Source organism: Gobio gobio, assembly GCF_949357685.1.
Source record: "Gobio gobio genome assembly, chromosome: 17".
NCBI lineage: Eukaryota > Metazoa > Chordata > Actinopteri > Cypriniformes > Gobionidae > Gobio > Gobio gobio.
In genome coordinates, this window is record NC_137110.1 from 10,532,499 (window position 1) to 10,558,483 (window position 25,985).

At 37.9% G+C, this 25,985-nt stretch overlaps 1 protein-coding gene across 2 annotated transcripts in view; it reads right to left on the minus strand.

Moving 5' to 3' along the window:
* Positions 1–25,985, minus strand: part of cntn4 (contactin 4) — a 229,651-nt gene that overhangs the window by 176,973 nt on the left and 26,693 nt on the right. For both annotated transcript variants that reach the window (XM_079841184.1, XM_079841185.1), the window contains exon 2: positions 17,025–17,160. In XM_079841184.1, the coding sequence (XP_079697310.1) occupies positions 17,025–17,079 (55 nt within the window). In that variant the 5' untranslated portion in view covers positions 17,080–17,160. The remainder of the gene's footprint in view (positions 1–17,024; positions 17,161–25,985) is intronic.

The following is a 25,985-nucleotide window of genomic DNA, read 5'->3' on the forward strand; positions in this document are numbered from 1 at the left end:
CTCCGTTTGTTTGTCCGAGTTAGCAACAGTAACTAAGGGGGGTGGGGCTTACCGATAGGTCAATTGTCTTTCATCAGACAATCTGAAGTTATGCAAGTTTTCACAGTCTTTCAGTTGTAATACCAGTGTAATAGCCATGTCATTATACAAATTTGTGTCTTCATAAATCACATAAACAAGCACACACAAAGCTATTTAGCAAACTGCCTGTCAACATGAAAGTCGACGGTGACTACTTCCAAGTGATCTTGTGAAATGGAAAATAATGTCACAAACAATGCGAAAATAGGCTTTATTATCTGCATGCAAAATGTCAAGATCTTTTCTGCAAAGTTAGGTTAGGTCTGAACTCAGTGCTACTGTAACTTAACTTTTCCAGTGTTGTCCTTTTCTACTGCACTGGCTTTGGTGAAATACACATCTCTTTCAAATTGTTTCTGAGACTGGGATACCAGAAAGAACAAACATCCCATCTTCCAAGTGGATGACAAAGTGCTCTTCCTTGCCCTCTTTTTCATCTACAACCCCTTCCTCTCCTCTGTCGGGATATGTTTTCGAAGTTCCAGGTCTCTGCCTGTGAGCAACACTTGCCCGAGGCAAAGTCTATTGGCCCTCCCATGAGACACAGAAACTTGTCTGGAGAAAGTGGCCCTCTGATCTGCATGAAAGCAGTGTCTCCCAGCCAGAGGCTCAAAGAAACAGCAACAAATACGTAAAGCAAATCAGCAAACTAAAACCACACAGATCCCACATCCGAATCTCTCACAACAGACAGCTGTGTAAACTTCCCCTCAAAATATGACAAAGAGCCACAATAAGAAATCACAGGAAATATAAAGACATGAGCTGAGATTTTTGGATGAGTGACAAACATATTTTCAGTACAGAGGAGCTTGGCACAGGAATCTGTTTGATGACTTCAATTTGTTTCAGGGATGACAAGGGATTTGCATGGGGCCAAATGTTGGGATTTATTTGCATAGAATTCTCATGCCATGCTGACACCTTTGATTTGGTTCACCCTCTCCGTCCTTTCTCTCTCATTATCACTATCTCACTCTTTCTCTGTCTAATCATTTTGGTGAGTGGACAGTCCATTTGCTTTTGCTACGCACAGCCCACTTCCAAAGAGCAAAATTATTCGTAGATTAAATTAATGATGAAAAATAACCAGAAATGTTTTGTCATTGTTTGTTTTACTTGAACTAAACAAAAAAAATTAAATGTTAAAACTTACCATTTTAAGTTCAGGGCAATACATATATACACCGATCAGGCATGACATTATGACCGTCCTAATATTGTGATACTGTGTTGGTCGCCTTTAAATAGCCCTGAATAGTGGCATGGACTCCACTAGACCCCTGAAGGTGTGCTGTGGTATCTGGCACCAATATGTTTGCAGCAGATCTTTTAAGTCCTGTAAGTTGCGAGGTGGGGCCTCCATGGATCGGACTTGTTTGTTCAGCACATCCCACGGATTTGGGGGATATGGATTTCAAACACGTTGTTGTGCTCCTCAAACCATTCCTGAACCATTTTTGCTTTGTGGCAGGGCGCATTATCCTGCTGAAAGAGGCCACAGCCACCAGAGAATACCATTTCCATGAAAGGGTGTACATGGTCTGCAACAATGCTTAGGTAGGTGGTACGTGTCAAAGTAACATCCACATGGATGACAGGACCCAAGGTTTCCCAGTAGAACATTGCCCAAAGCATCACACTGCCTCCGCCGGCTTGCCTTCTTCCCATAGTGCATCCTGGTGCCATGTGTTCCACAGGTAAGCAACGCACACGCACCCAATCATCCACGTGATGTAAAAGAAAACGTGATTCATCACACCAGGCCACTTTCTTCCATTGCTCCGTGGTCCAGTTCTGATGCTCACGTGCCCACTGTTCGTGCTTTCAGCGGTGGAGAGGGGTCAGCATGGGCACCCTGACTGTGTACTGTGTATTCTGACACTGTTATCAGAACCAGCATTAACTTCTTGAGCAGTTTGAGCTACAGTAGCTCGTCTGTTTGATCGGACCACACAGGCCAGCCTTCGCTCCCCTCGTGCATCAATGAGCCTTGGCCGCCCATGACCCTGTCGCCGGTTCACCACTTTTCCTTCCTTGGAGCACTTTTGATAGATACTGACCACTGCGGACCGGGAACACCCCACAAGAGCTGCAGTTTTGGAGATGCTCTGACCCAGTCGTCTAGCCATCACAATTTGGTCCTTGTCAAACTCGCTCAAATCCTTACGCTTGCCCATTTTCCTGCTTCTAACACATCAACTTTGAGGAAAAAAAATGTTTCACTTGCTGCCTAATATATCCCACCCACTAACAGGTGCCGTGATGAAGAGATAATCAGTGTTATATAATAATGTTATGCCTGATCAGTGCATTCATATATACATATTTACAATCTGAACAGTATTTATCTAGTTTAAAAACAATAATTTTACTAATTTATGCTACACAATTATGGAAACACAACCCAGGAACTTCCGTGAATTGGTTATGTTCAACAAATGAAATCATATGAACTGCCTATACTTAGTTTAGGACATAAAAAAAAAACGTAATTAAAAATGCTTGCAGAAGCTGTAAAACTGTATATAAAAAAAACAAACAAAAAAAACCCCTCAAAATACAAGTTAACTATGACACTATTTAAGGGATGTTTTTAAATTATATTAATTAAATTATATTAAATAAAATTAATTACATTATTTTAAAATGTATTAAAATTATATTTATTAAAAAGAAAATTGAAATATAAACATATAAAATTATATTCTGTATGTTATTGAATTAAATTACATTTTTTTTTTTTTTTTATAACCAGCATTCATCTAGTTCAAAAACAATGATTGAACTCTTTTTATTGTCATTTTTTAATTAAAGTATTTTTCTACATGAAGTCAGATACAACCCAGGAACTATGAATCATTGATTCAATTATTTTCAACAAATTAATTTATTTAAACTGCCTAAATTAACAAATTCACTAAACTGACTCTAAATCAATGCTACTAGACAAACATTTGAGGAGAGAGTATTTTAGATTTTTGCCTCAGTTCACAGACAAAGAAATGTGACATAAAAAGAGAAATGTAGTGTTTGTCGCGCTACACAGCTAGATAAAGTATCTTTAAAAACACTACTTTGAAGACAGCACTGGAACTAACTAAATCAATCAATCACATGAAAGCAAACCAGCCCTCTAACCATCCAACATGTATGGTTTCAGGCTCACTGTACAAAGCTACGGCACCACAAATTACTCTCACATCAAATAGAAACAGGATTTACAGGATTTTTGTTCTCACGCATCTCTCATTGTCTATCTTTGAAGATCAATAAAGCTTATACCATCATGTGGACTCAACCCACTAATCTGGGCATGGGCAATCAAACCTCTGATGCATAGAAACCTAAAGTGTCACAGTCACTAGAACAAATTACTAATGTCAGTACAGTTATTACTCACAGTTTCATCATTTCATGTGAATTTAATTTAACAAAATACGTGATTCACAAATGTTAGACAATGTTAATAAAAAGGCTATGTTTACTCCACACCTAATTAAGGACCAAATCTGAATTTTTTTTTACCCGTCACATATGACGTTGAAAAAATTACGTTTTTAATACGATATGGATCACATTCATATGATCATATGATTTTTTTTAGGGCTGCCACTAACCACTATTTTTATATCGATTAATCTATTGATTAATCGATTAATCTATCGACTAATTTATCACAATAATTTTCAACATATTTACTTAAAAACATTTAATTTAACTTGCGATGTTGGCGTTCAGTAGTGTACTATAAAAAAAGTGTAAATGTAAACAAGCCCTTGACAAAATGTAAAACTAAAAGAGTAAAAATGTACAAAGGTACAAATTTGTAAACCAACATAACAAAAAAAAGAGAATATCAGCAAATACTTTTTATATAGAATAGTGTTGTCACTATACCAACATTATGACTTCGATACGATACCAGACTAAAATACCTCAATACCGATACTGAATCAATACCATGGCAAAAAAACTGTAAAAGTAATTGAATAATATGGCAGAACTTACTATTCATTGTTTTATCATTGTTTTACGGTTAAAAAACCCTAAGAACTCACTTGGCCGGCATGTTCCTGCCCTGCCTTGCTTCACACAGAATATGAGGTCCGGCCCTTTAAGAACTGCACGGACCAAATTCATTGTAACACCCGATTTCTCATTCAACTCTGTATACGTTCACTAAAGACATATCCGACTGCATTTACCTGTATACTCGCCAGGACGTGCATTTTTACATATCTTTTACCATTCAAACCCAATAATCTGCGAAACTGGCTTCGCGATCTGTCTGAGTGAAAGCACGTCCCAGCCGCACCGCACCTTCTGTTGCGTTCTTTTTCCTGAGCTGCGCATATATTTGTCTGTTCTGCTTCCATTGTTTAGTGAACGGTGGAAGCAGAGCTCACACACACGTCCTCACTCCTGCTGTCACACATCGACGCAGATGAAGAAATACTGCTCTTATTGAGTGCTGTCATTTTTAAAGTAACGTTACCGGTACTAATACAATTTCATATCGTACCCAATTTACCCAGTCGACTATAAATATTTACCTCGACTAACTTAATTAACAGCGCACAGTCGATTGTATCGACCAATCGCGACAGGCCTAGATTTTTTGCATTATGACTTTGTTGCCCATAGTCATGCTTAACATCATAATTGCACAGATTATATTTTCTTGTCTGTCTGTCTATAGGCTTGTTCGACCTCATGCAGCGCTGAGCAGACCGATCAGTGGCTGACTTGAAACAGTCATCTGCCATCTTGGCAGCGCGTCACTCCCGGATAATAGAAAATGGGCAAAGAGGCGGGACGTGGGTGGAGCTGAGGTGACGCGATGACTAACAGACAGCAGATAAATGGCAATCCACCTGTCACTCAAAGTGGCCACGCCCTTAATTATGGAGAACTTTAAGGCTTTATATAATGTAAACGAATGAGTTCTAAAAAAATTCACCCCCCTCAAAGTTGTCATGAAGGGCAAAAATAGCCGTATAGACCAAAACCACAATTTGTACCAGGCTGTAAACATGTTTCTTTTTTGCATGGGCATTTTAACATGGGGCTCATTGAGATTCTGCTCCCTAGCGGTTAGTCGATGAATTGCAGTTTAAGTCACTTTCGTTTTGACTAGAGTTGATGATATGTTTTGCGTGTTGCGCCTTTATTGAGTAGGTCATACAATAACAGAAATGAGTGATTTACACCAATAATGTGATGCGGGAAATTAACTCTGCTTGTGGAGTAAAATAAGACTATGGCAAAAAATATTTTGATAATCATTGTTGGGTAACGCATTACAAGTAACTCGAGTTACGTAATAATATTACTTTTTCCAAGTAACTAGTAAAGTAACGCATTACTTTTCAAATTTACAACAAAATATCTGAGTTACTTTTTCACATTAATTTGACTGACAGCTCTCCTGCCCCCATGTTGAGAAAAATAAGTGCGGTGGCGTTGTGTGTAAACATGATGGTTATTGTAGTTCCAGACTAAATGTGAGTATTTATTTATCTCACTTGCACAACAAAGATTCTGTACTCCTCAAAATGAATAAAATCAGTCAAATGCAAAATCAGAATACTATGCAAACCTCCAATAATTAAATGTTAAATAAAACAACTATTTTTATGCATTTAAACTACCTTTATATTTAATTGACCAATGTCTTGCTGCTGACCTTTGATGATGAAAATTACTAGATGTTTTGTTTTTATTGGTAAAACTTTTTTCTCCTGCATCCTATTCTACCATTATCCAGAATGGCAGCACAGCAGAGCTGCGCCCTCTACTGTTCATGCGTGAATTTGCAGTTTTACCTCAGCCCGGGCCTTATTATTAAAATTTTGGTATAAAGAGGTCTTTACAAAAATATAACTTTTTTTTTATAAACAAAAACAAGCCCAGACCAGGTGAGAAAAATTAACGCAAAAGTAACGTAACAGTTTACTTTTCTTAAAAAGTAACTAAGTAACTCAATTAGTTACTTTTTAAGGTAGTAACGCAATATTGTAATGCATTACTTTTCAAAGTAACTTTCCCCAACACTGATGATAATATGAATGGCATAGGCATACTGCCAGTTAGTGTAGTGGATTGATGCATGATACTTTAGAGCATAAGAGGTTGCAGGTTCGCACAATCATTTCAAAATTATATAAAATATCCACGGTTTTGGATTTAGTTTGCAATTTGGATTATATTTATAAGATCTCATGAGTCCTGATAAATGCAATTTCAACTATTTCTGAAGTGCTTCTATTCTAAAGAACACCGCTTTCTCACATAACGCAGTTATACAGCCCCTGATAGAGTGAATAATCGATTTTTGAGTCATTGAAAAAACAATTCAGCATCACCGCCACGGACAGAACCTGCTAACGTCGCACTTTAGAAGGTATACCTTAAGCAACCTCCTAAGATATAGTTCGGGGAACACGCCTAGAAATGGGATACCTTTAGTTAAGTTATACCTTTAGAGAGTCTTCGTAGCGGCGCTAAGAGACAACGTTATCAGGAAATGCAGCCATGGTGATTTGGTGTTCAAGATACATTTATTATTATTATCAATGTTGAAAACAGCTGTGTGAAACATTCTTAAATCAGTGATACATTCTTTTCAGATTCTATGAGTTGGAATACAATTTTTTTAAATGCTTTTTTTGTAACAATGCAAGTCTTTACTGTTATTTTTAATCAAAGTATATTGAAATTGAATTGAAACAAATGTTTGTTCACCCTGAAACAAAACATTACATGGTACAAAATATTAAATGATTGTATGGAATGTGTGGATGATGTTATGATGAACTTTATGCATGCTGGTCACACTGTTGCTTCTTCAGACCGGTGTCTGATATGGGCCACATTCAAAAGGTCATGTCCACAACATACAAAAAATATTAGATTTGAGCAGAAAATTGGAATTCTGGTCTGTACTATGAAATACAAAGAAAGTGCCATTGTCTATGACACTAATGAGGACAATGGATTTAAGCTGCAAATCCTCACCACACATTAAAATCGAACATCTCTTCCACCTGGAATAGAGTCAGGTAGCGCACGCACGCACCCGGACACACGCATACCCATCCACACACACGCAAACCAATTAAGATTCATATTTCCAAATCATATTCACAAGCACAGAGGCGTGTGGAATATGTGGTGTGAAATGTGATAACATACGATACCAAGCTCAATGACTACACTATTTCTTGCTAGTAGAAAGACAAACACTCAAGATATATTCACGCTCTACAACCGCACACAACAGCTTAGAAGAAAAAGATCACACAATGTGATTGCATAGTTTTTCAATATAGAGAGTCGTGGAGGCGAGTCATTTGGTGTTCTATTAGCATTTGTATGCGCCGCGCCAGCGGTAGGTCGGGGAGACAGTGCTTCTTAGAACATAACACCTCACGGAAGGCAAAAATTGTTTTGTGAAAATGCTGTTTACAGAATCCCCACTGGGCCTCGCCTTTACAAGCCATGAATAACTTGGTCACCAAATGGCGGGTTTCTGGGTCCCGCTGTCTGACTTTTCACCTGTGAGTGGTCTATATAAACCAGACATACAAAATAAAAGCATAGGAACAAAGACTGTGTCCGAACTGATTGCTACAGTGTATTGAAACAATCTAAGTCCCAAATTTATCAGAAAAGATATTCCTCTAGTATTGTATGCCTAGAATCGAAGCAAACATCTACTGACAGTCTGTCAAACACTCTGCAGAAACAGAAAATAGAGAGAAAGGATTTTTCGATATCCTCACAGTAAATTAAAAGAATATTCTGGCTCATTTTTAACTTAAATGTACCACTGAGTTTGAACAGCCGCGAGTTTGAACAGCCGCGTGTGAGTGAACGACATTTGAGAGATGCAGAGGGCAAGTTTTCAGTGGAAAAACAACTTTCATTTCAAAGTTTCAGAATTGGAATAGAGTGCACAAGTTGAACTTTTTTTATCGTACTGTTTTTTTTTATCAATTTAAGAGCTTGATAGCCCCAGTCCCCTTCAATTTTTACAGTATAAAAACAAATCTATCTTTTGTGCACCTTTGGAAAAAAAACAAGGCGTACAGTTTTGGAAAGAAATAAGGGGTTAAATGATGACTGAACTTTCATTTTTGGGTGAACTAAAATGATAAAATAATTTTAAATTTAGTTCCAAGTACGAAATATTATTTCAGAATTTAAATATAAAATGGCTTTGTGAAACTGAATCCTTATTGTTTGCAAAAATTGTTTGCTTCTTCTTAGCAGCTCGTGGTAAAGAGCACTTCACTGACTGGAAGAAATTTGTAATCAAAGATGAAAAAAGGTGGGCAAATTAAACAGCTCAGCTGGTAAGGGAAAATGTCAAGTGGTTTGTTTATAAGGCTCGAGCACTGAACTTCCACACACACACACACACGCTTCAACTAAGGCCCTGTCAGCTAGAAACGAACATCTCAGGCCTGTTAAGTTCAGCGCACCAGTTCAAATGTTAAACCAAATCACGATTTAGCTACATTCACCTACGGCTATGCTGTCTCCAATTTCCTTTCATTGCATCATTTTCTGTTTTGATTTATCTCCGTGGAATGCTACAATGTCACTTTGTGTCTTTTCAGATGGTGTCTCATGTGGATAGATCAAATGGCACAGAATAGGAGAATTAAGGCCAGTCAGGAGGATGGTAGAATTGTGTCAAACTCTGCCGGTTTTGCTATACTGTTTATACTGACAGGTGATGAAAAAAAGTAATGTGGGAATACAGAGTAGAATGCACCTCAAGTCAATTTATCTTAGTTTTAGTTTTAGAGAGTTTTTTGTTTTTAACTCAAGTGTTGCATCATGTTTTTGCTCATTACTTAATCAGATATTTTACAATAAAAAAGTTATAATTAATAAAAGTTAATCAAATTGGTTATTTAATATACAGCCAAATTATTTTCATTGAATTGCAGGCAAAAAATAAACATAAATATACTATCCTGTAAAAAAATTATAGTAAAAAAATATATGATTTATATAAATATATATATATATATAAATATATATATATATATATAAATATATATATATATATATATATATATATATATAAATATATAAATATATAAATATATATATATATATATATATATATATATATATATATATATATATATATATATATATATATATATATATATATATATATGACCATTATACACTCAAAAAATGAATGCATTACCCTTGCTTGAATTTAATTTTATAGTTTAAATTAATAGTTTTTAAACTCAAATTCAATTTAATTAAAACAGTTTAGTTGGGTCAACACAATTTAGCTATATGTTTTTATTGCGCATATGTTTTTGTGCAGAACTCAGACCACTTTCGTAAGCTATAACATTTTTATTTACCTAGAAAATTCACTCCCAGGACTCTTATTACTTTTTTCAAACTAAATGTTGGTCCCACTTCATTTTTTGCTTATTAATTTACTGAGGTTTAAATCATTTAAACTCATATGGTACTGACATCTAAAATGCATTTCCCTTTAATGAAAAGCATAAAATAAAAAATAATCCCTAAATTTACTAAGGCAGTACCTTGCAATGCATGCTGGGAACTACAGATCCATTGCCCAGTTAGTTATGCCAACAAAAATTATTCACACTTTAATCACTTTAAAACTTCAGTTTTAAATATATTAGGTCAATTGGACACAATTAAATTAAGTTGTGGCAAAATGAAAAAAATCATTTTTAATGGTACTAAAATGCATAGCTCAAATCTGTATGACTTTCATTTCTCTGTAGAACACAAAAAAATATATTTTTAGGAATGCTACAACAATGGTCCCTATTGACCTTCAGATTTGGAATGACATGAGGGTGAGTATGACTGAATTTTCATTTTTTTGGGCCATATACCTATAACAAAAAGGGAAATCGTGTTGCTTGAAGTGTTCTTTGAATCAGTGTGTTGAAGAAAATCAAAATAATCTTTAATCTAAAATAATGAGCCCCGTCTGAGTCAAGAGAAACAGAGAGGGAATTAGAATGCAGTGTGTGTTTGGTTGAAGTGTGTGTGATGGTAAGGTAATCACATGCTAACTGGGTGGGTGATCAGAGTGGAATGACGTGTGTGTGTGTGTGTAGCAGACAGCTCGACCCTGTCACTACGCACTGCTGTGAGAGAACAAAGGAAGATGCCTAGCAGGGGATGGAGATCATTGCGGTCCCCTCTCAGCATTCTGAGCAGTCGCCCTGCCAAGCCCCGTCTTTTCAGGGACAAACCTTACTTGTCTATGCTCTTCGGCAGGTTGCACGACCTTTCCTGTCAGTTTAGCGTTAAAAGGGAGTACAACACTACACAACCAGTGCCACCCACCACTAACTGAAAATACAAGGGAAGAACAAAGATCCCTCAGTGCAAGAAAGTCAAGTACCACCAAACACAGTGTCTTTTCTGATTCAAGCATGTGTTGGGAGATAATGTATGTGAACAGATTAAAGGAACAATTCACCCATAAATGAAGACTCTGTCACTATTTACTCAACCTCATGTCATTCACATTCATTGTAATTGCATGTAAAAGAGCGGCCGGTGTGGAAGAAAGGAAGTCTGCTTCGGAAAGACATGAGGTGAGTAAATTTCCCTTTGAAAGGGAACTTCTGTATTCAAATACGCAGCACATTTTTGACAACATTAAAGGTGAAGTTCAGAGAATTTTTATGGAATTTATTCTGCTCCTTTCAGCAGCTGAGAAGTTACTTGCAACTGCATTTTCAATGCTGTCATACATATGCATATACACTACTGATTTCAAAGACACACCTTACTTGCTCTGGTTCACCCTTTTCCACATTTTGGTATAACATGTGAATCTGATCGTAATTATTTTATATTTCAGCTTCCTCAAAGTCACCACTCTTTTGAGTACAATCTCTCAACCAACTTCATGAGCATCCTCAGATGCTTTTCAATAAGGCTGGGTATTGACACAAATTTCACAATTCGATTCGATTCGCTTCAATATCGATTATTTTGGATATATATCAGGAACAATACATGGCAAATTTTCTCAAGGAAAATAAATCTCTTAACTAATGTTGTAAACTATGGGAGTCAGAGGTCAGCCTACTTGGCTACATTACTATAATATATAAGGTAAAAATGAAAACTGATTTGTATACAAACACTTAAATTACACTCAATTATGTTTTTTATAATAATAAAGTTCTAATATTAAATATTCTAATATTTCTACTCCAATTCGTTTTTTGAAATACAAACATTTAAATGGTAGCTGTCAAAAAAACTTGCCAGATTTATTCAAACATGCATTAAATATTGAAAAACAATTTAAAAAATTTGGAATTATGGTACCTATATTTAGCAAAATGCTCCTCTCTAGAGTTCATTCTTCTAGCTGACTAACAAGTTATTTATATTTATATATATAAATATAAATTATTTATATATAGTTATTTGTATTTATATTTTTGAATTTCGTAATAAAATGGAAGTCATTTGAAATCTGAGACTTTGTTTCATATCAATAGTAACAAAGCACAAATATTATTTTGATTTATTGGATGGGAGGGGCTCTACAATGTTCCATTCATTCAAATGAAAACAGGATGACTAATCGTTTCGATATCGATTCGTAAAAATGAGAATCGATTAAAATCGAGAAATTATATTTTTTACCCAGCCCTACTTTTCAAACAGTACTGCGTGAGATTATATGCATGCATCCTCCAAAAAAAAAGAAAAAGTTTTTTAAATTTATATATAGTGCTGGAATTTTGGCTGCCACATTTGCAATACCAACACAAAAGGGAAAGAGGAACCTCAAATATCCCTCATTGATCATTTGTGGCATCTGTGGACCTTTCCTTTACATTCCCTAAATGTAAACTACTGTAAATGATTAGCAGTACATCATCTCGCAAAGTACTATTTGTTTAAATGCTTCAAAGAAGGTAAATAGTGCTAATTTCACATAGACAGTATTAAGTATGAGAAATGGAAGTGCCTTATCAGATTATGATTGATGTACAAGAGCCCTCAGGTAAAAGAAAGTATGAATAGAGATAATAGCCACCTTAATTGTTCCTTAATGAAATATGAAATATATTACAGATATGAGTTTTGAATACATGCATATCGCCATTTCCCCTCCTTGTACATTAATTAACAACAAAGACTTTAGAGATAGATGAAGGGGTGAGTTTTACTTCCCCAAGAGCCTTAATTTTCTCTTTTAAGACTGTGTGGGAAGGATCATTGACTTCAATGGCGTTGCACGGTATGAACTTTATAGGTGTTTAACCAGTTGTTGCAGACTAAAAAGTAATTAGGGAACGATATACCTAGTATTTTCCTCAAATCATCCACCTCACAAAACATAAGTGTCAATCTTGGTAACAAAATAAGTAAATGAAAAGGCTTGTTGATGTTTGTGAATGAAAATGAAGATGAAGTGAAAAATACACATCATGGCAATAAATTAAAATAAAATCTTAAATATAAGATACTACGGCTGGGTGGTATGATTTGATATATTGTAACCACGGTATAAAATGTCAATCAATTTTGCTATATCGTGTATATCCCGCTATGTAAACATATAGCACTATTGACACTTCAGAGTGATGAAACGCATGAATGAGAATATAAAGAGTGGGACGTGCTTGATGTTAAAAAGATTTAGAAGCGCAATGTATCCTGAAAAGGAATGGATCGGTGCTCGCGCTGACTGGCACACTGCCAAAGTGTGCACAGAAAGCTGCCTCGCTCAGAAGGTGATCACGTATTTGGGACGTGCTCAATGTTACAAAGTGTTATTAAGCACAATAAGCAGTAAAAAAAATAGCTCAATGTGTTGTGCATAAGCACGTGCACAGAAAGCCGCGTCTCTAAACATGCGATCGCAAATTCAGTTCTTTCATGATTTATTGCGCTTGAATGGTGGAATACAAACGCAATTATGACAAAATGCCCATCGTGTGGAGAATGTAAACTGTTGGGTGTAAACTGGATGTGTATAAGTATAATGGATCCTGGCATTTGGTCTTAAAGTTACAGCAGCCTAATATACAGGCTGCTCTGTGTCATTAATGTGAATCAAACAAAAGAGAAAATAATGTACTGCTCTTGACTGAATGACTTTTTTTAGCCTTAATGAGAATAAATGTATATTTAATTCAGACAGTGAAGACTAAGCAATATTTTATTTTTACATTTGATTATTACATTTCTGTACTAATTCTAACATGTTAAATAAACCTATTGTACCTGAAATACTTAATTTGTTGAATTCATATTTTTGTTATAATGTTTGTAATTTACTTTTTTCTCTTTTTTTTACAGAAATGAGGTATAATAACAAAATAACTATCGTGATACATGTCATTATAGTGAAATAAAATGTCTCATATCGTGAAATAAGAATGTGGTCATATCACCCACCACTACAAGATACTGTTGACGATGATGATAATATATATATAAATATATATAAGGGGTACACATATTCGTACCAAACTGTTTCGGTACAGGACGTCCGGTACGGTGCATGTGTGTACCAAACGGTACGAATTCAATCTTTAATGGTTAACAGTAGGCTTGTTTTATGTGTAGAACATACTTCAATCCGAGTTCCCACACAAACATATTAAGTATTCTGTCCATTTTATCACGAAATTCAAACGATAAATGCCGTTTTGATGCTCTTTAATGTAATGTGACAGTTTACTGTAGGCTTTTCAGCACCTCTTCATCTCTTCATAGTCAAAGATAAAACATGAATGAACATTTGAAGGTATGTTGAGAATCCATTACAACTTACTGAAATGTATCATAGGTTGTGTAATCGCTCAATCAGTGTTTCTACGGTGGAAAGACGTCAATAAAACAGCTTGTAAAAAATGTCACGTGGCATTACATTTAACTCAGAAGTCATTCAGTGTCCACAGCCGTTAATTCTCTAGAGACTTAACTCTTTTGCTAAATATATGCACTATATTAGCCTATTTATTCATTATATTCTATTTAACCTGTTAGTGATGCCTTGATTATTTAATGTGTGTTTAAATAAATCGGTCATGAAAATGACAGCCACTGTGTAGAAATTATATTTCAACAACGAATTGGAGTAAAAACATAATTTTATAATTAGATTTAGAAGTTAATGCAAAAACTGCCTCGTGTGAAGTTAACATGTTGGCATACAATGTGTTATTTGAGTGTTGATTATTATATCTAAAAATAAATTGCAACTGAATTTAGGCTAATTTGGGCTCTGTTGTTATATTATTGCGCAAGTAAGAGCTCCTTACTGTATATAGTTTACACTTTACAGCATTAGCAGAGATCTTTTTTTTTCTTTGAGAAACTTTTATTTATAAATGAATTAATTTAAGGACAGACACAATTTGTTCAGTAAACCACTGTTTAATAAAAAAAGCTATTTTATATTTAGTTTTCTCTCCCCTGTACAGAACCCGTACCGAACCGTGACTTCAAAACCGAGGTACGCATGTTATGAGGAGTGCAAGGAGTGCACAGAACACAAATCACACACCAATTAGAATGTAACTTGTGTTGCGAATATGGCATTGACATAACAACATGCTACACAATGCAATACCCTGACATAACAACATGCTACACAATGCAATACCCTAAACAGTCTAAAACAAAAAAAATTCCACTCTAAAGCATGAACAATCCACAATAGAGCTGCAACTAACGATTATTTTTTCTGTCGACTAATCTAACGATTATTTTTTCGATTAGTCGACTAATCTAACGATTATTTTTCCGGGTTAATCTTATGATTCTTTTTTACTGATTATTGTACTTCAAAGAGGGTAGTGAATTTGTATATTATTTTAACATGAAATCAATGAATGATGACAATATTAATTGTATTTCAGGAAGGGTAGTGTACATAGTAGGCTATGCCATTTTATAAAGAAATATATGAACACAAGAAGCTTTTTAAACATAATATATAATGATACTATTCATCATAAAATGTATACAGAGTAGGCCTAATTAGGAAAAGTTGTTTACTATAGTAGTTGAGTATGATTTACTTATTGATTTGTGTCAAAAGTAAACAAATGCACTTGTATTTATCTGCAAAAGGTTCACATACAGGAGCTTTCAGCATAGTTTTAATATAGTATAACTAGTTGTCTATTTTGAAGATACATGTGCATAAACAACGACTAAAGCTGCCAGAAGTTTTAGCCCAAACTTCAAAGACACATTTAAATGATTAAAGCTAGAGGCATATCTTAACTTTAATGTTACTTTAATCATGCAAACTACCTATATACAGCATGTTATTATGCATATGTGTTTGGGACAGAGCGGAACCAGGTCGCATTAACAGCAGATATTTGCAGCCCATAATAAATAAAAGCACGAGACGTACTGGGGTCGGAGAAGAACCCCGGAAAATGTGACCGTCTGTTGCAATACACGCGCCACGGTTCAGCTGCGCGAGAGAACACTGGCAGCAGGGTTGCCAGGTTTACACAACAAAACCCACCCATTCGTTACTCAAAACTAGTCCAAAACAAGCCCAATCGCGTTTCGGGGAGGTTCTCTGGTAAACATCGCGTTCGGGGGGTTAAATATGTGTGTTTTTTTGCAGGGCTGCCGGCTAAAATTCTCATTCCCGGGGCTAAATATCACATAATTGGGATCGCTTCAACCCGCGGACATGAGACACAGCCCGCGGCAACAGTGTAGAAGTAGCCCAATTCCGCGGAAAAAAACGGGACTTGGCAACACGGATTGGCAGTGTGAAAGCTCCCGCTCTCCACGCGCACAGCACCTGCTCTGCCACCGCGCGCAATGTGAAACCGGCATTACAGAGCGAACAAAGCACAGTTTTATTCGGCTTCTGTTTAAAGTACTCCCACACTTTTGAATGTCGCGGTCTGGCTTTATATGATAAATGATCATTTTCACTATGCCCGGGAGCAGAAGCTGCCATTATTCTAGATCTTCTGTTCCATTCTAGAACGTAAATAATGTGCCGCCGACGCGTCGACGCATTTCACGCACGTCGACGTATTTTCGTAGTCGACGTCATCGACGACGTCGACGCGTCGTTGCAGCCCTAATCCACAACACAGCTTAAAATAACTGTGAAAAGCAATATTTAAGTATACTCATAATGCTTGTATTTTAACTAAAATAAAGTTTGACTAAATTTAAAGGATATTTTCATTAAAAGAAAAACTGACTTTAACAAAAAAAAACACTGCACAACTTAACATTGTAAAACACAAGAAAGACAAGCAATCAATCAATCAATGAAATCAGCTCGAATGAAACAGTGATGATGACAAGAGCTGACAATTCTTTAGCTCTGTTTTTCACAAGGTAACACTTAGTAATTGGCTTTTTGTAACAAGTCATTTTCAATTGTGCAGTACAGAACACCTCTGGGTCAGCAGCGTCCCCGAGAATTTAATTTCAGACTGCTATAAATTATATCAGTCTGCCAAATAATAAAGATTAGGATTTCTTCCTCTTCTTGATTAAATCTCACATTCTTAGCTATCAGTAGATTCAAATTAATATTTTTCATCTTAGTATCTTATCTTGCTAGCCGATCACCTAATTTACATTCAAAACTATCAAGCAAACAGCCGAGAGCCCTTCCTCTCGGATCAGCCCGATGGATCCTGTTATTGACTTCAACGATTGCTCGCCTGTTAAACTACACAGTTCTTTTCTTTGTAACTTGCTCTTTTTTTAATGATCAGGCCTATTATCCACTAATGAAAATTGCATATGAGTTGGTTGCAATTTCCGTGACATCTTTCCAGACAGTCCCCCCTGCCCTATATACACAGGAATATGAAACCGGAGTTCACAAAGAGGAGCTGCCATGCATGCATCAAAAGTTCTTAATAAGATACTTTTACCTGTAAGGCACCCCAGGAATGACTGCAGAACCAGCAGTTTCCATAGCAACTTCATCTTCACTTTGGTACGGTCAAAGTCAACTCACATCCAATCACGAATGTATGGAGTCCTCTCTGTGGTTTCTCGTTCTTCACTCTGTAATGAACACGAAAAAATAGGTGCTTAGTTTGATTCAAAGATCCTCCACTCTTGTAAAGTTCTAGTAATAGTTGACGGAGTTAAAATGCTGAAAAAGATGCCATAGCGTTTCAATATTTTTATTCCATTTTTTTCGGCACTTTTCATTCTGAAATGATGTTCACCACCTATTTCTGGCAACATTCGTAATGTGACATTATTGCCAAGTAAAACGGGATAAGCAACAAAAATACCCTTAAATGTACCCATCAGGAGTTGATTGGATTGTGAAAAGCAGTCTCTACATATATGACAGTTGGATGAAAAAATAAGAGGGTTTAGTGGAGCAAGTTATTACGTTTTGATGAAAGATTATGAAGACACATTTCTGGTGACACTTGTGGTGCACAGTTGTAATTATACAGTTTAGCTTTGAATAGCTTAAATAAAAAAGGATATTCTATGTAAATGTATATACAATCACTCCATATTCCTCTCTTCTAGTTGGTAATAAAATCCCACTTTATTATAATAAGAATGTGATCTTGTCTGGCAAAAATGTCTTCAAGTTATGTATCATTACAAGGAATAGTTCATCCAAAAATGAAAATTCTTTGGGGGAAAAATACTATGGAAATCAATGGGCCCATCAACTGTTTGGTTGCCGACATTTTTCAAAATATCTTGTGTTCAGCAGAGGAAAGAAATTCATACAGGTTTGGAACAACTTGAGGGTGAGTACATTTTTGGATGAACTATCCATTTAAGAGACCTGATTTAGTACTCTACAATGCAAGTTGTGGAGCTTTTTTCAATATCAATGCCAGGCCAAATAACACGTACTTTCACACTTGGTACAGTTTAATACATTTGTTGAATCGTCACATGCCTCACTTAGATACCTCATGTGGACTTGGTGTTGGTTGAAGGATGTTTGTAGTGAGAATGAGAAGAGGAAGCGTTTCTTTTTTTCTTTTTTTTTTACTTCTCAGTGGAAGTCCCAAAGGGATCACCATAGAATTGGGACCAAGTACACATTGTGTCTAGGAAAAGAATAATTCTCTATGCGTTTCAAACTTTTGACACTGCAAAAGTCCAAAAGTTGCTGGAAAGGGAGAAGAAATCAATGTGGTCTACTGTAAAGTCCCAGAATCCCCAAGCTGAACTGTCATTTTAAAAATAGTCCTAATTTAACCAACAGATTATGGTTTTAAGCCTCATTGTGTTTAATTTGTATTATATGCATTCAGGGCTCAAAATAATTCATAATTTGTATTTAAAGATTTGTTTTCCTTTAGATAAATTTGATGACAATATATTTCACACCGAAATCAAAAGGAAAAAAAAAAACAATTTTCATAAATAATTTTTTTTTTTTTTTTTGAGAATTTGGGGGCAATGTGCCCTTTATACAAAAAGAAAATGCCTTTATATTTTGTAGTGAAATATGATCCATACTATAGCTAAATACACTTGGGTCCAAACCTTAGAGTAGGCAAAAGCAAACAAAAAAAATACACTGAAAGCAATATAAACTTGAAAAACAAGAGCAGAAAACATGGATCAATCTAATGTCTGAAGTGCATATATAGATTCCTCTGTGCTCCTACCACTCTCAGATTCCTGTTCAGACCGGCTGTCTGGGCGGGTGAACTGAGGGCATTCGGTTCTGAACCACGGGCACACAAAGATGAATGTAAATGCGATCCAGTGTGATTTATGCAGCATTCTACATAGAGTGAGCAGAGCAATCGTGAGAGGGAACATGTCAAGAGTTCTGCTTTACCAGGAGGAAGCGCAGGAATGAAAACGGCTTGAAAGCATGACGAGCAGCTGCCGCAGAGGACAAGTCTCACAGTTTGCAGTTTATTAATTCAGCAGTGCCCAAACTAAAAAGATGCTAACACCTTTCCGCTCGAATATCCGGACTAACCCCGAGGCATGATTTCCAAATAAGCGCTTTCCAGATCAAAATCACAAGGGTTGCTGAGATTGAATCCACTTTATTTCCTGAAAAGTAACGTCAACAACTTAAGCTAAGGATTTGTCGACGTAGATCATGTCTAATATCTTATCTCTATTTCAATCAGTCCAATCTCCAGGTCACCCTCCACCCCTCCTCCTCAACCCCAAGCTCCACCTTAATCTGCACTCATATCCCAGCTCTCTTTTCTCTGTACCTGGGTTAGAGGGATAATGTCTTTCATCTGAAACCAGACCGGGGCAGTACAGCCTCTTCAGACTCAAAATCTGCTGGATCTACATTGATGTGATGTGCGGATATGGGTTTTTTCTATATCAAGATCTGTCAATAGCAGATCCTCTATCACTACTGTGCCCTTTGGCAATGCCCTTTACCCCAGGTAGAAGACCGTTCCTATGAATTGCTTTGGACAAAAGCATCTTTCTAACAAACAAAAGAGTAATAGTCCTGGTCATTTTGTTGTCATTTTAAAGAAATGTTCCACACAAATTTCTATTTTGTCATTATTTTCTCACAAAAACTTGTATGGCTCTCTTTCTTGGCACAGACCAGCAGCAGGAGTCATTGAGTTTGTCAATGTACTGTTTTGTTGTTGCATTTTTCATTAAGAATAATAGACTAATAAACCAACCATTCAAGCAATCTGACCTCAAATTGGCGCTAATTTGAAAGTGAAAGTAAAATGCGCAAGTCCGCATTCAGGCATTCATAACGGTTTGTGTACACTGGCGCAGTTTCTTTTCAGTTCATTCCTATAGAATAGTAAAAATGGTAAATGGACTGCATTTATATAGCGCTTTCAACAGACCCATGGCCATCCAAAGCGCTCTACATATTGCCTCACATTCACCCATTCATACACCGACGGCGGTGTCAGCCATGCAAGGCGCCATCCAGCTCGTCGGGAGTTAGGTGTCTTGCTCATGGACACCTCAACATTGAACCACCAACCTTCCGGTTTGTAGACAACCTACATGAACCACTGAGCCACTGCCGCCCCTATAGAAGCTGAAGTTTAGCTTTTAATTCTTCCATAAGAATGAATTGAAAGCACTCACTCTGCTCCGCACCATTATGAAAGCCTGTGCGGATGTGCGCATTTTACTTTCGCTTTCAAATGAGCGATTTAAAAGCCCCCACTGGTGATACCGGTATTACAGTATTACATGTTGTCACACATCGGAAAATATCCTCACCATCACATCCCTAATACATATATATTCCAAATGATACACGGCTCAAAAAAATTAAGGGAACACTTAAATCACACATTGGATCTCAAAGAATGAAATATTGAATCTTCATTTATATACATTCTACAATTTACACAAAAAATTTAATTAAGTGACAACAGTCAATGGTGTAACTCAGGGGTCTCCAAACTCGGTCCTGGAGGGCCACTGTCCTGAAGAGTTTAAAACACACCTGAACCAGCTAATCAGTGTCTTACTAGGGCCTAGCAAGACACTGATTAGCTAGTTCAGGTGTGTTTATTTGGGGTTGGAGCTAAACTCTGCAGGACAGTGGCCCTCCAGGACCGAGTTTGGGGACCCCTGGTGTAACTGATGGCTGGATTCAAAATCATACCTAAAAAGACTTAAAAAGTCAGTAGTGTGCATAGCCCCACGTGCCTGTATGCACTCACGACAATGTCTGGACATGCTCCCGATGAGATGGTGGATGGTGTCCTGGGGGATCTCCTCCCAGACCTGGATCAGGGCATCAGTGAGCTCCTGGACAGTCTGTGGTGCTACTTGGTAGCTCCCAGAGGTCCTGAATTGGATTCAGGTCTGAGGAACATGAGGACCAGTCAATGGCATCAATCCCGGCATCATCTAAAAACTGCCTACACACTCTAGCCACATGAGGCCGGCCATTATCATGCACCAGGAGGAACCCAGGGCCCACTGCACCAGCATAAGGTCTGACAATGGCTCTGAGGATTTCATCCCGGTACCTAACAGCAGTAAGGGAACCATTGGCTAGCACGTGGAGGTCTGTGCGACCCTCAAAGGATATTCCTCCCCAGACCATTACTGACCCACCGCCAAACCGGTCTTGCTCCACGGCATCTCCAGACTCTTTCATGTCTGTCACGTGCTCAGTGTGAACCTGCTTTCATTCGTGAAGAGAATGGGGCACCAATGGTGGACTTGAATTCTGGTGTTCTCTGGCAAATGCCAACCGAGCTGCAAGGGGCTGAGCTGTGAGCACAGGTCCCACTAGAGGACGTCAGGAACGACAGGTCCCACTAGAGGATGCCTCCCTCATGAAGTCTGTTTCTGATAGTTTGGTCAGAAACATGCACACCAGTGGCCAGCTGGATGTTATTTTGTAGGCCTCTGGCAGTGCTCCTCCTGTTCCTCCTCAGGAGCAGATAGCGGTCCTGCTGCTAAGTTGTTGCCCTTCTACATCCCTGTCCAGCTCTCCTTGTGTCACAGCCTGTCTCTCTGTATCTCCTCCATGATCTTGAAACTATGCTGGGAGACACACCAAACCTCCTTGCACAAAGGAGCAGATACCGGTCCTGCTGCTAAGTTGTTGCCCTTCTACATCCCTGTCCAGCTCTCCTTGTGTCACGGCCTGTCTCTCTGTATCTCCATGATCTTGAAACTATGCTGGGAGACACACCAAACCTCCTTGCGATGGCATATATGGATATGGAGGAGCAGGACTGCCTGTGCAACCTGATTGGGCTGCAGGTACTGCCTCATGGCATAGACAGTGACAAGGACCCTAAACAAAACACAAAACTAAAGACAAATCAGTCAATAATAAAGAGAGAACAAATGTCTAGGGCTACCACCTGCAAAATCATTCCCTTTTGGGGGGTTTGTCTAGCTGTTGCCTCTCCAGTGCACCTGTTGTCACTTTCATTTGCACCAAAGCAGTTCAAAATGTGTCTCAATCACTTATGCTTCCTAATTAGACAGACAGATATCCCTGAAGTTTAACTGTGTTATACTGTGAAGATTAAGTGTTCCCTTAATTTTTTGAGCGGTGTATATAGTCTCCATCTTCAGTTTCATTGTATGAGGAAAATCTTGCATGAATGTTTTCCCCAACATTTTTTTGTTCAATGGAAATTCTGCAGATTCGAAACAGCATGAAAGAAAGTAAATGATGACAGAAATTTCCTTTTTCTTTAAACTGTGGTAAATACTATATCACGTCAAGATAACCTATTATAGAGACATACATCACATTAGATATATTTTACAATAAAGCAAGCAATTTAAACAATTTGCTCAGAAAAAAAATCCTTCAGGACAGGAGGTCTCCATTAGCATGCTGTTTCCAGATACAGGTTAATGGTTGTGATTGATTGGAAACGTGAATGTGAACGATCTGATGACATGCTTGCACTGAAACCCTCTAAATGAGGGCCATTTCTTTCTTTTGTTCAAGGGGTCAAGGGACAAAAACAGCATTTAGATGAGGACCATTGGGCTTGGACATCACAGGCATGCTGATTCGACCACAAGCTTTAATTTGTAGCTGATACTGAGATGTGACTAAGAAGGGCAACAAATGAGGTGGAGAATCCAGACCGCAGAACAAGCTACACAATTGATCCAGCAGCAGATCGGGTTAAAGTGCTATTTCAAGAAATGTGTTGATCAAATCTAGTGCACTCATGCATCTCAACTTACAATGTGAATTGTTTTATTGTCTCCTGTTTGTTCACAGATTAAATGCTTAATCTCATGTAGTCGAGAAAATGTAACACTGCGACACACTCGTATGGAAAACCTCCCTGTAGTGACTTTCATATTACACAAAGAAGATGACAATGCAATTGCAAGTGTCACAGTGATTTATACAACAATTGAATAAATAAAAAGTTATTATTGAGTAACTTCCGTTAAATACATAATATTGCTCCATTTTAGAGATGCAACGATTGCAATTTTCTTGGCCGATTCCCATTTCCGATTTTTTGTTAGTGAGATCGGCCGATACCGATTTTTACCGATTCCGATTTTCTTTCTAAGAACTATAATCGACAGCATATACAAACAAAAATCCACTTTTTCTACTAAGCAAAATTTTATTTTAATTATAAAATAAATTATTAAACAATACAACAGGATCTTTTCCCACTTGAACAACTCTCAAAAAATAAGTGTTCTGTGCCTGGAAAGAAGTATAAATAACAAATAATTGAAAATCAGTTGCTTTATGAAATAAAACATTATAAATTGACCTTTTCCTCTTTTTTACTGGTCTTACAAAAGCCAAAAGATCCTATGAATGAACAAACCTGAAGTGTACAGTACTCCTTCAAATAATAGTTCTGTAATTTGGGTAATAAATGTTTCCAGCTAGGGATGTCACGGTACCAAAATTCCAGTAGTCGGTACCAATACCATAAAACTTTTACGGTACTCTGTACCAATTTGGGTACCACAGCTAAATTTTTTTTGAATTTTTTGAATTTTATTTAACCATTTAAAAAAAAAAATTAAATGTATTAAGTTTATTATTTATGATGATAATCATTATAAGTAAATAATAGATAAACATTTAAAGGCTGTATGCTGTTTACAAGTAAACATTGTTTATAAAAAAGATCAAGTGAAAAATAATCAGCCATCTAGGCATTATTATTATTATGAGTAGAGACATATTATTACATAGAGACATAGCTAAATCTACTGTAGGCTACAACAGTAGCCTTATATATTTCTGTCGATTTAATTTTTTTAAAGCAAACTTTTATTTTGACGGGTTGCCGTGAAGATGGGTTGCCGTTGCCCTTGAGTGTCTGTGTTCATGATATGCCAGTTTTCTCAAATGAAACGGTAAATTCTCATGAAGTGACGGTTTATGCGTTTGGCAGGTCATCCAGCGCCATGAATTCCATAGTTTTTTTCGTAATTGCTTTGGTCTTTTCGCTGCTTATACCAAGGAAAGATAGGAGAGGCTGCAGACCTGTGCTGCCTCTGAGCTCTGGCCAGCTTTAAGGCTCGGGTATACTTCACTTACCGCGCCCGGACGCGTCACGCGCGCAGCCCTGACCGCGCGTCTTTCAAAGTATACTACACAACGGATGCGCACGGATGATCGCGTTCGACCCATGCGCAGTAAAAAAGTGTCTGCTCTACCAGACATCGGAGGGCAGCACTGAGTCCTGTCATCAACGGGACATTCGCTGGGTATGATCGGAGAAGAACTGTAGTGCATCCACCATTGCAACATAGTTTGGAAGAAACTCTGATGAATCAAAAATTCTCTCTTTTTTTTCAAACGTGTTGTTTTTAAACCGGTCTTTGCACACTCTTCTTCGACGGCTGAACACTGTGCTCGATACTGTGCGTATTGCAACCTAGTGGACTCTTCTGTACTGCTGGCGCATGCGCTGTTGCACGCGGACCGTCCACGCGGTCTCAAAATTTGGGCTGCGCGCGGACGGGATGTGCGGCAGGCCGCGAGCCCTCCGGATGACGAAAATTACGTCATGCAGACGGTGCACGAACGCACACCCCGTCCGCGCGCAGCCCAAATTTCGAGGCCGCACGGACAGTCCGCGTGCAACAGCGCATGCGCCAGCAGTACAGAAGAGTCTGGGTGGCAATACGCACAGTATTGAGCACAGTGTTCAGCCGTTGAAGAAGAGTGTGCAAAGACCGGTTTAAAAAACAACACGCTTGAAAAAAAGAGAGAGAATTTTTGATTCTTCAGTGTTTCTTCCAAAACTATGTTGCAATGGTGGATGCACTACAGTTCTTCTCCGATCATGCCCAGCGAATGTCCCGTTAATAACAGGACTCAGTGCTGCCCTCCGATGTCTGGTAAAGCATAGAATTTTTTTTTACTGTGCATGTGTCGAACGCGATCATCCGCGCGGCGCGCATCCGTGGTGTAGTATACTTTGAAAGACGCGTGGACAGGGCTGCGCGCGTGATGCGTCCGGGCGCAGAAAGTGAAGTATACCCCGGGCTTAAGCCATTCGCTGGGCATGATCGGAGAAGAACTGTAGTGCATCCACCATTGCAACATAGTTTGGAAGAAACACTGAAGAATCAAAAACGATGGAGAAGGATATGATAGCGTGTTGTTTTTAAACCGGTCTTTTCACACTCTTCATCGACGGCTGAACACTGTGCTCAATACTTTGCGTATTGCCACCTAGAGGACTCTTCTGTACTGCTGGCGCATGTGCTGTTGCACGAAAATGACGTCATGCGGATGGTGCACGAATGCGGACGGCCGAAGTATACCCGGGCCTTTAGCCGTTTTACCTTTACTACCTTCTTCAAACTGGGCAGTTCCGCGGGGTGATGGAGTTTTAAGTGTCTAATTAGGTTTGTCATGTTGTGCACTTTCCTGGTGGTCCCCCCACGGTTTATTTTAACCTTACAAGTTTAACAAATGGCATAAGTAGTGTCGTCTTCGCTCACAGTAAAAAACTACCATGCAGCGACATGTTTGCATGCGGCTGTGGGGGCCAGCGTGGCTGTGACGTCAACGATGCGGCCGCGCTGGTGCTCACTGCCACATGTAGATGGATCCATATGGACGGATCGGCTCAAAATCTGAGACACGTGAGACTGATCATGCCGATAAACAACCAATTCCGATCCCTGGCCGATCAATCGGTGCATCTCTACTCCATTTTATTGCTCCATCAACGAAAATAGTTCCAAACAAAGCCTGTATAAAACCTTTGCGCATCTGTAAACAAAACACCTTAATGAATCAGTGTTTTTGAAAGAACTGAGTGGATTATTCAAGGACTCACTCATAAAGACAGTCACGTTTCGTTCCTGAAAAATCCCTACCACTAATACACAGATTGACAGTCTGTCTGGAAGATAAGAAATTAGGGGTGTGACAAGACACTTAGCTCACGAGA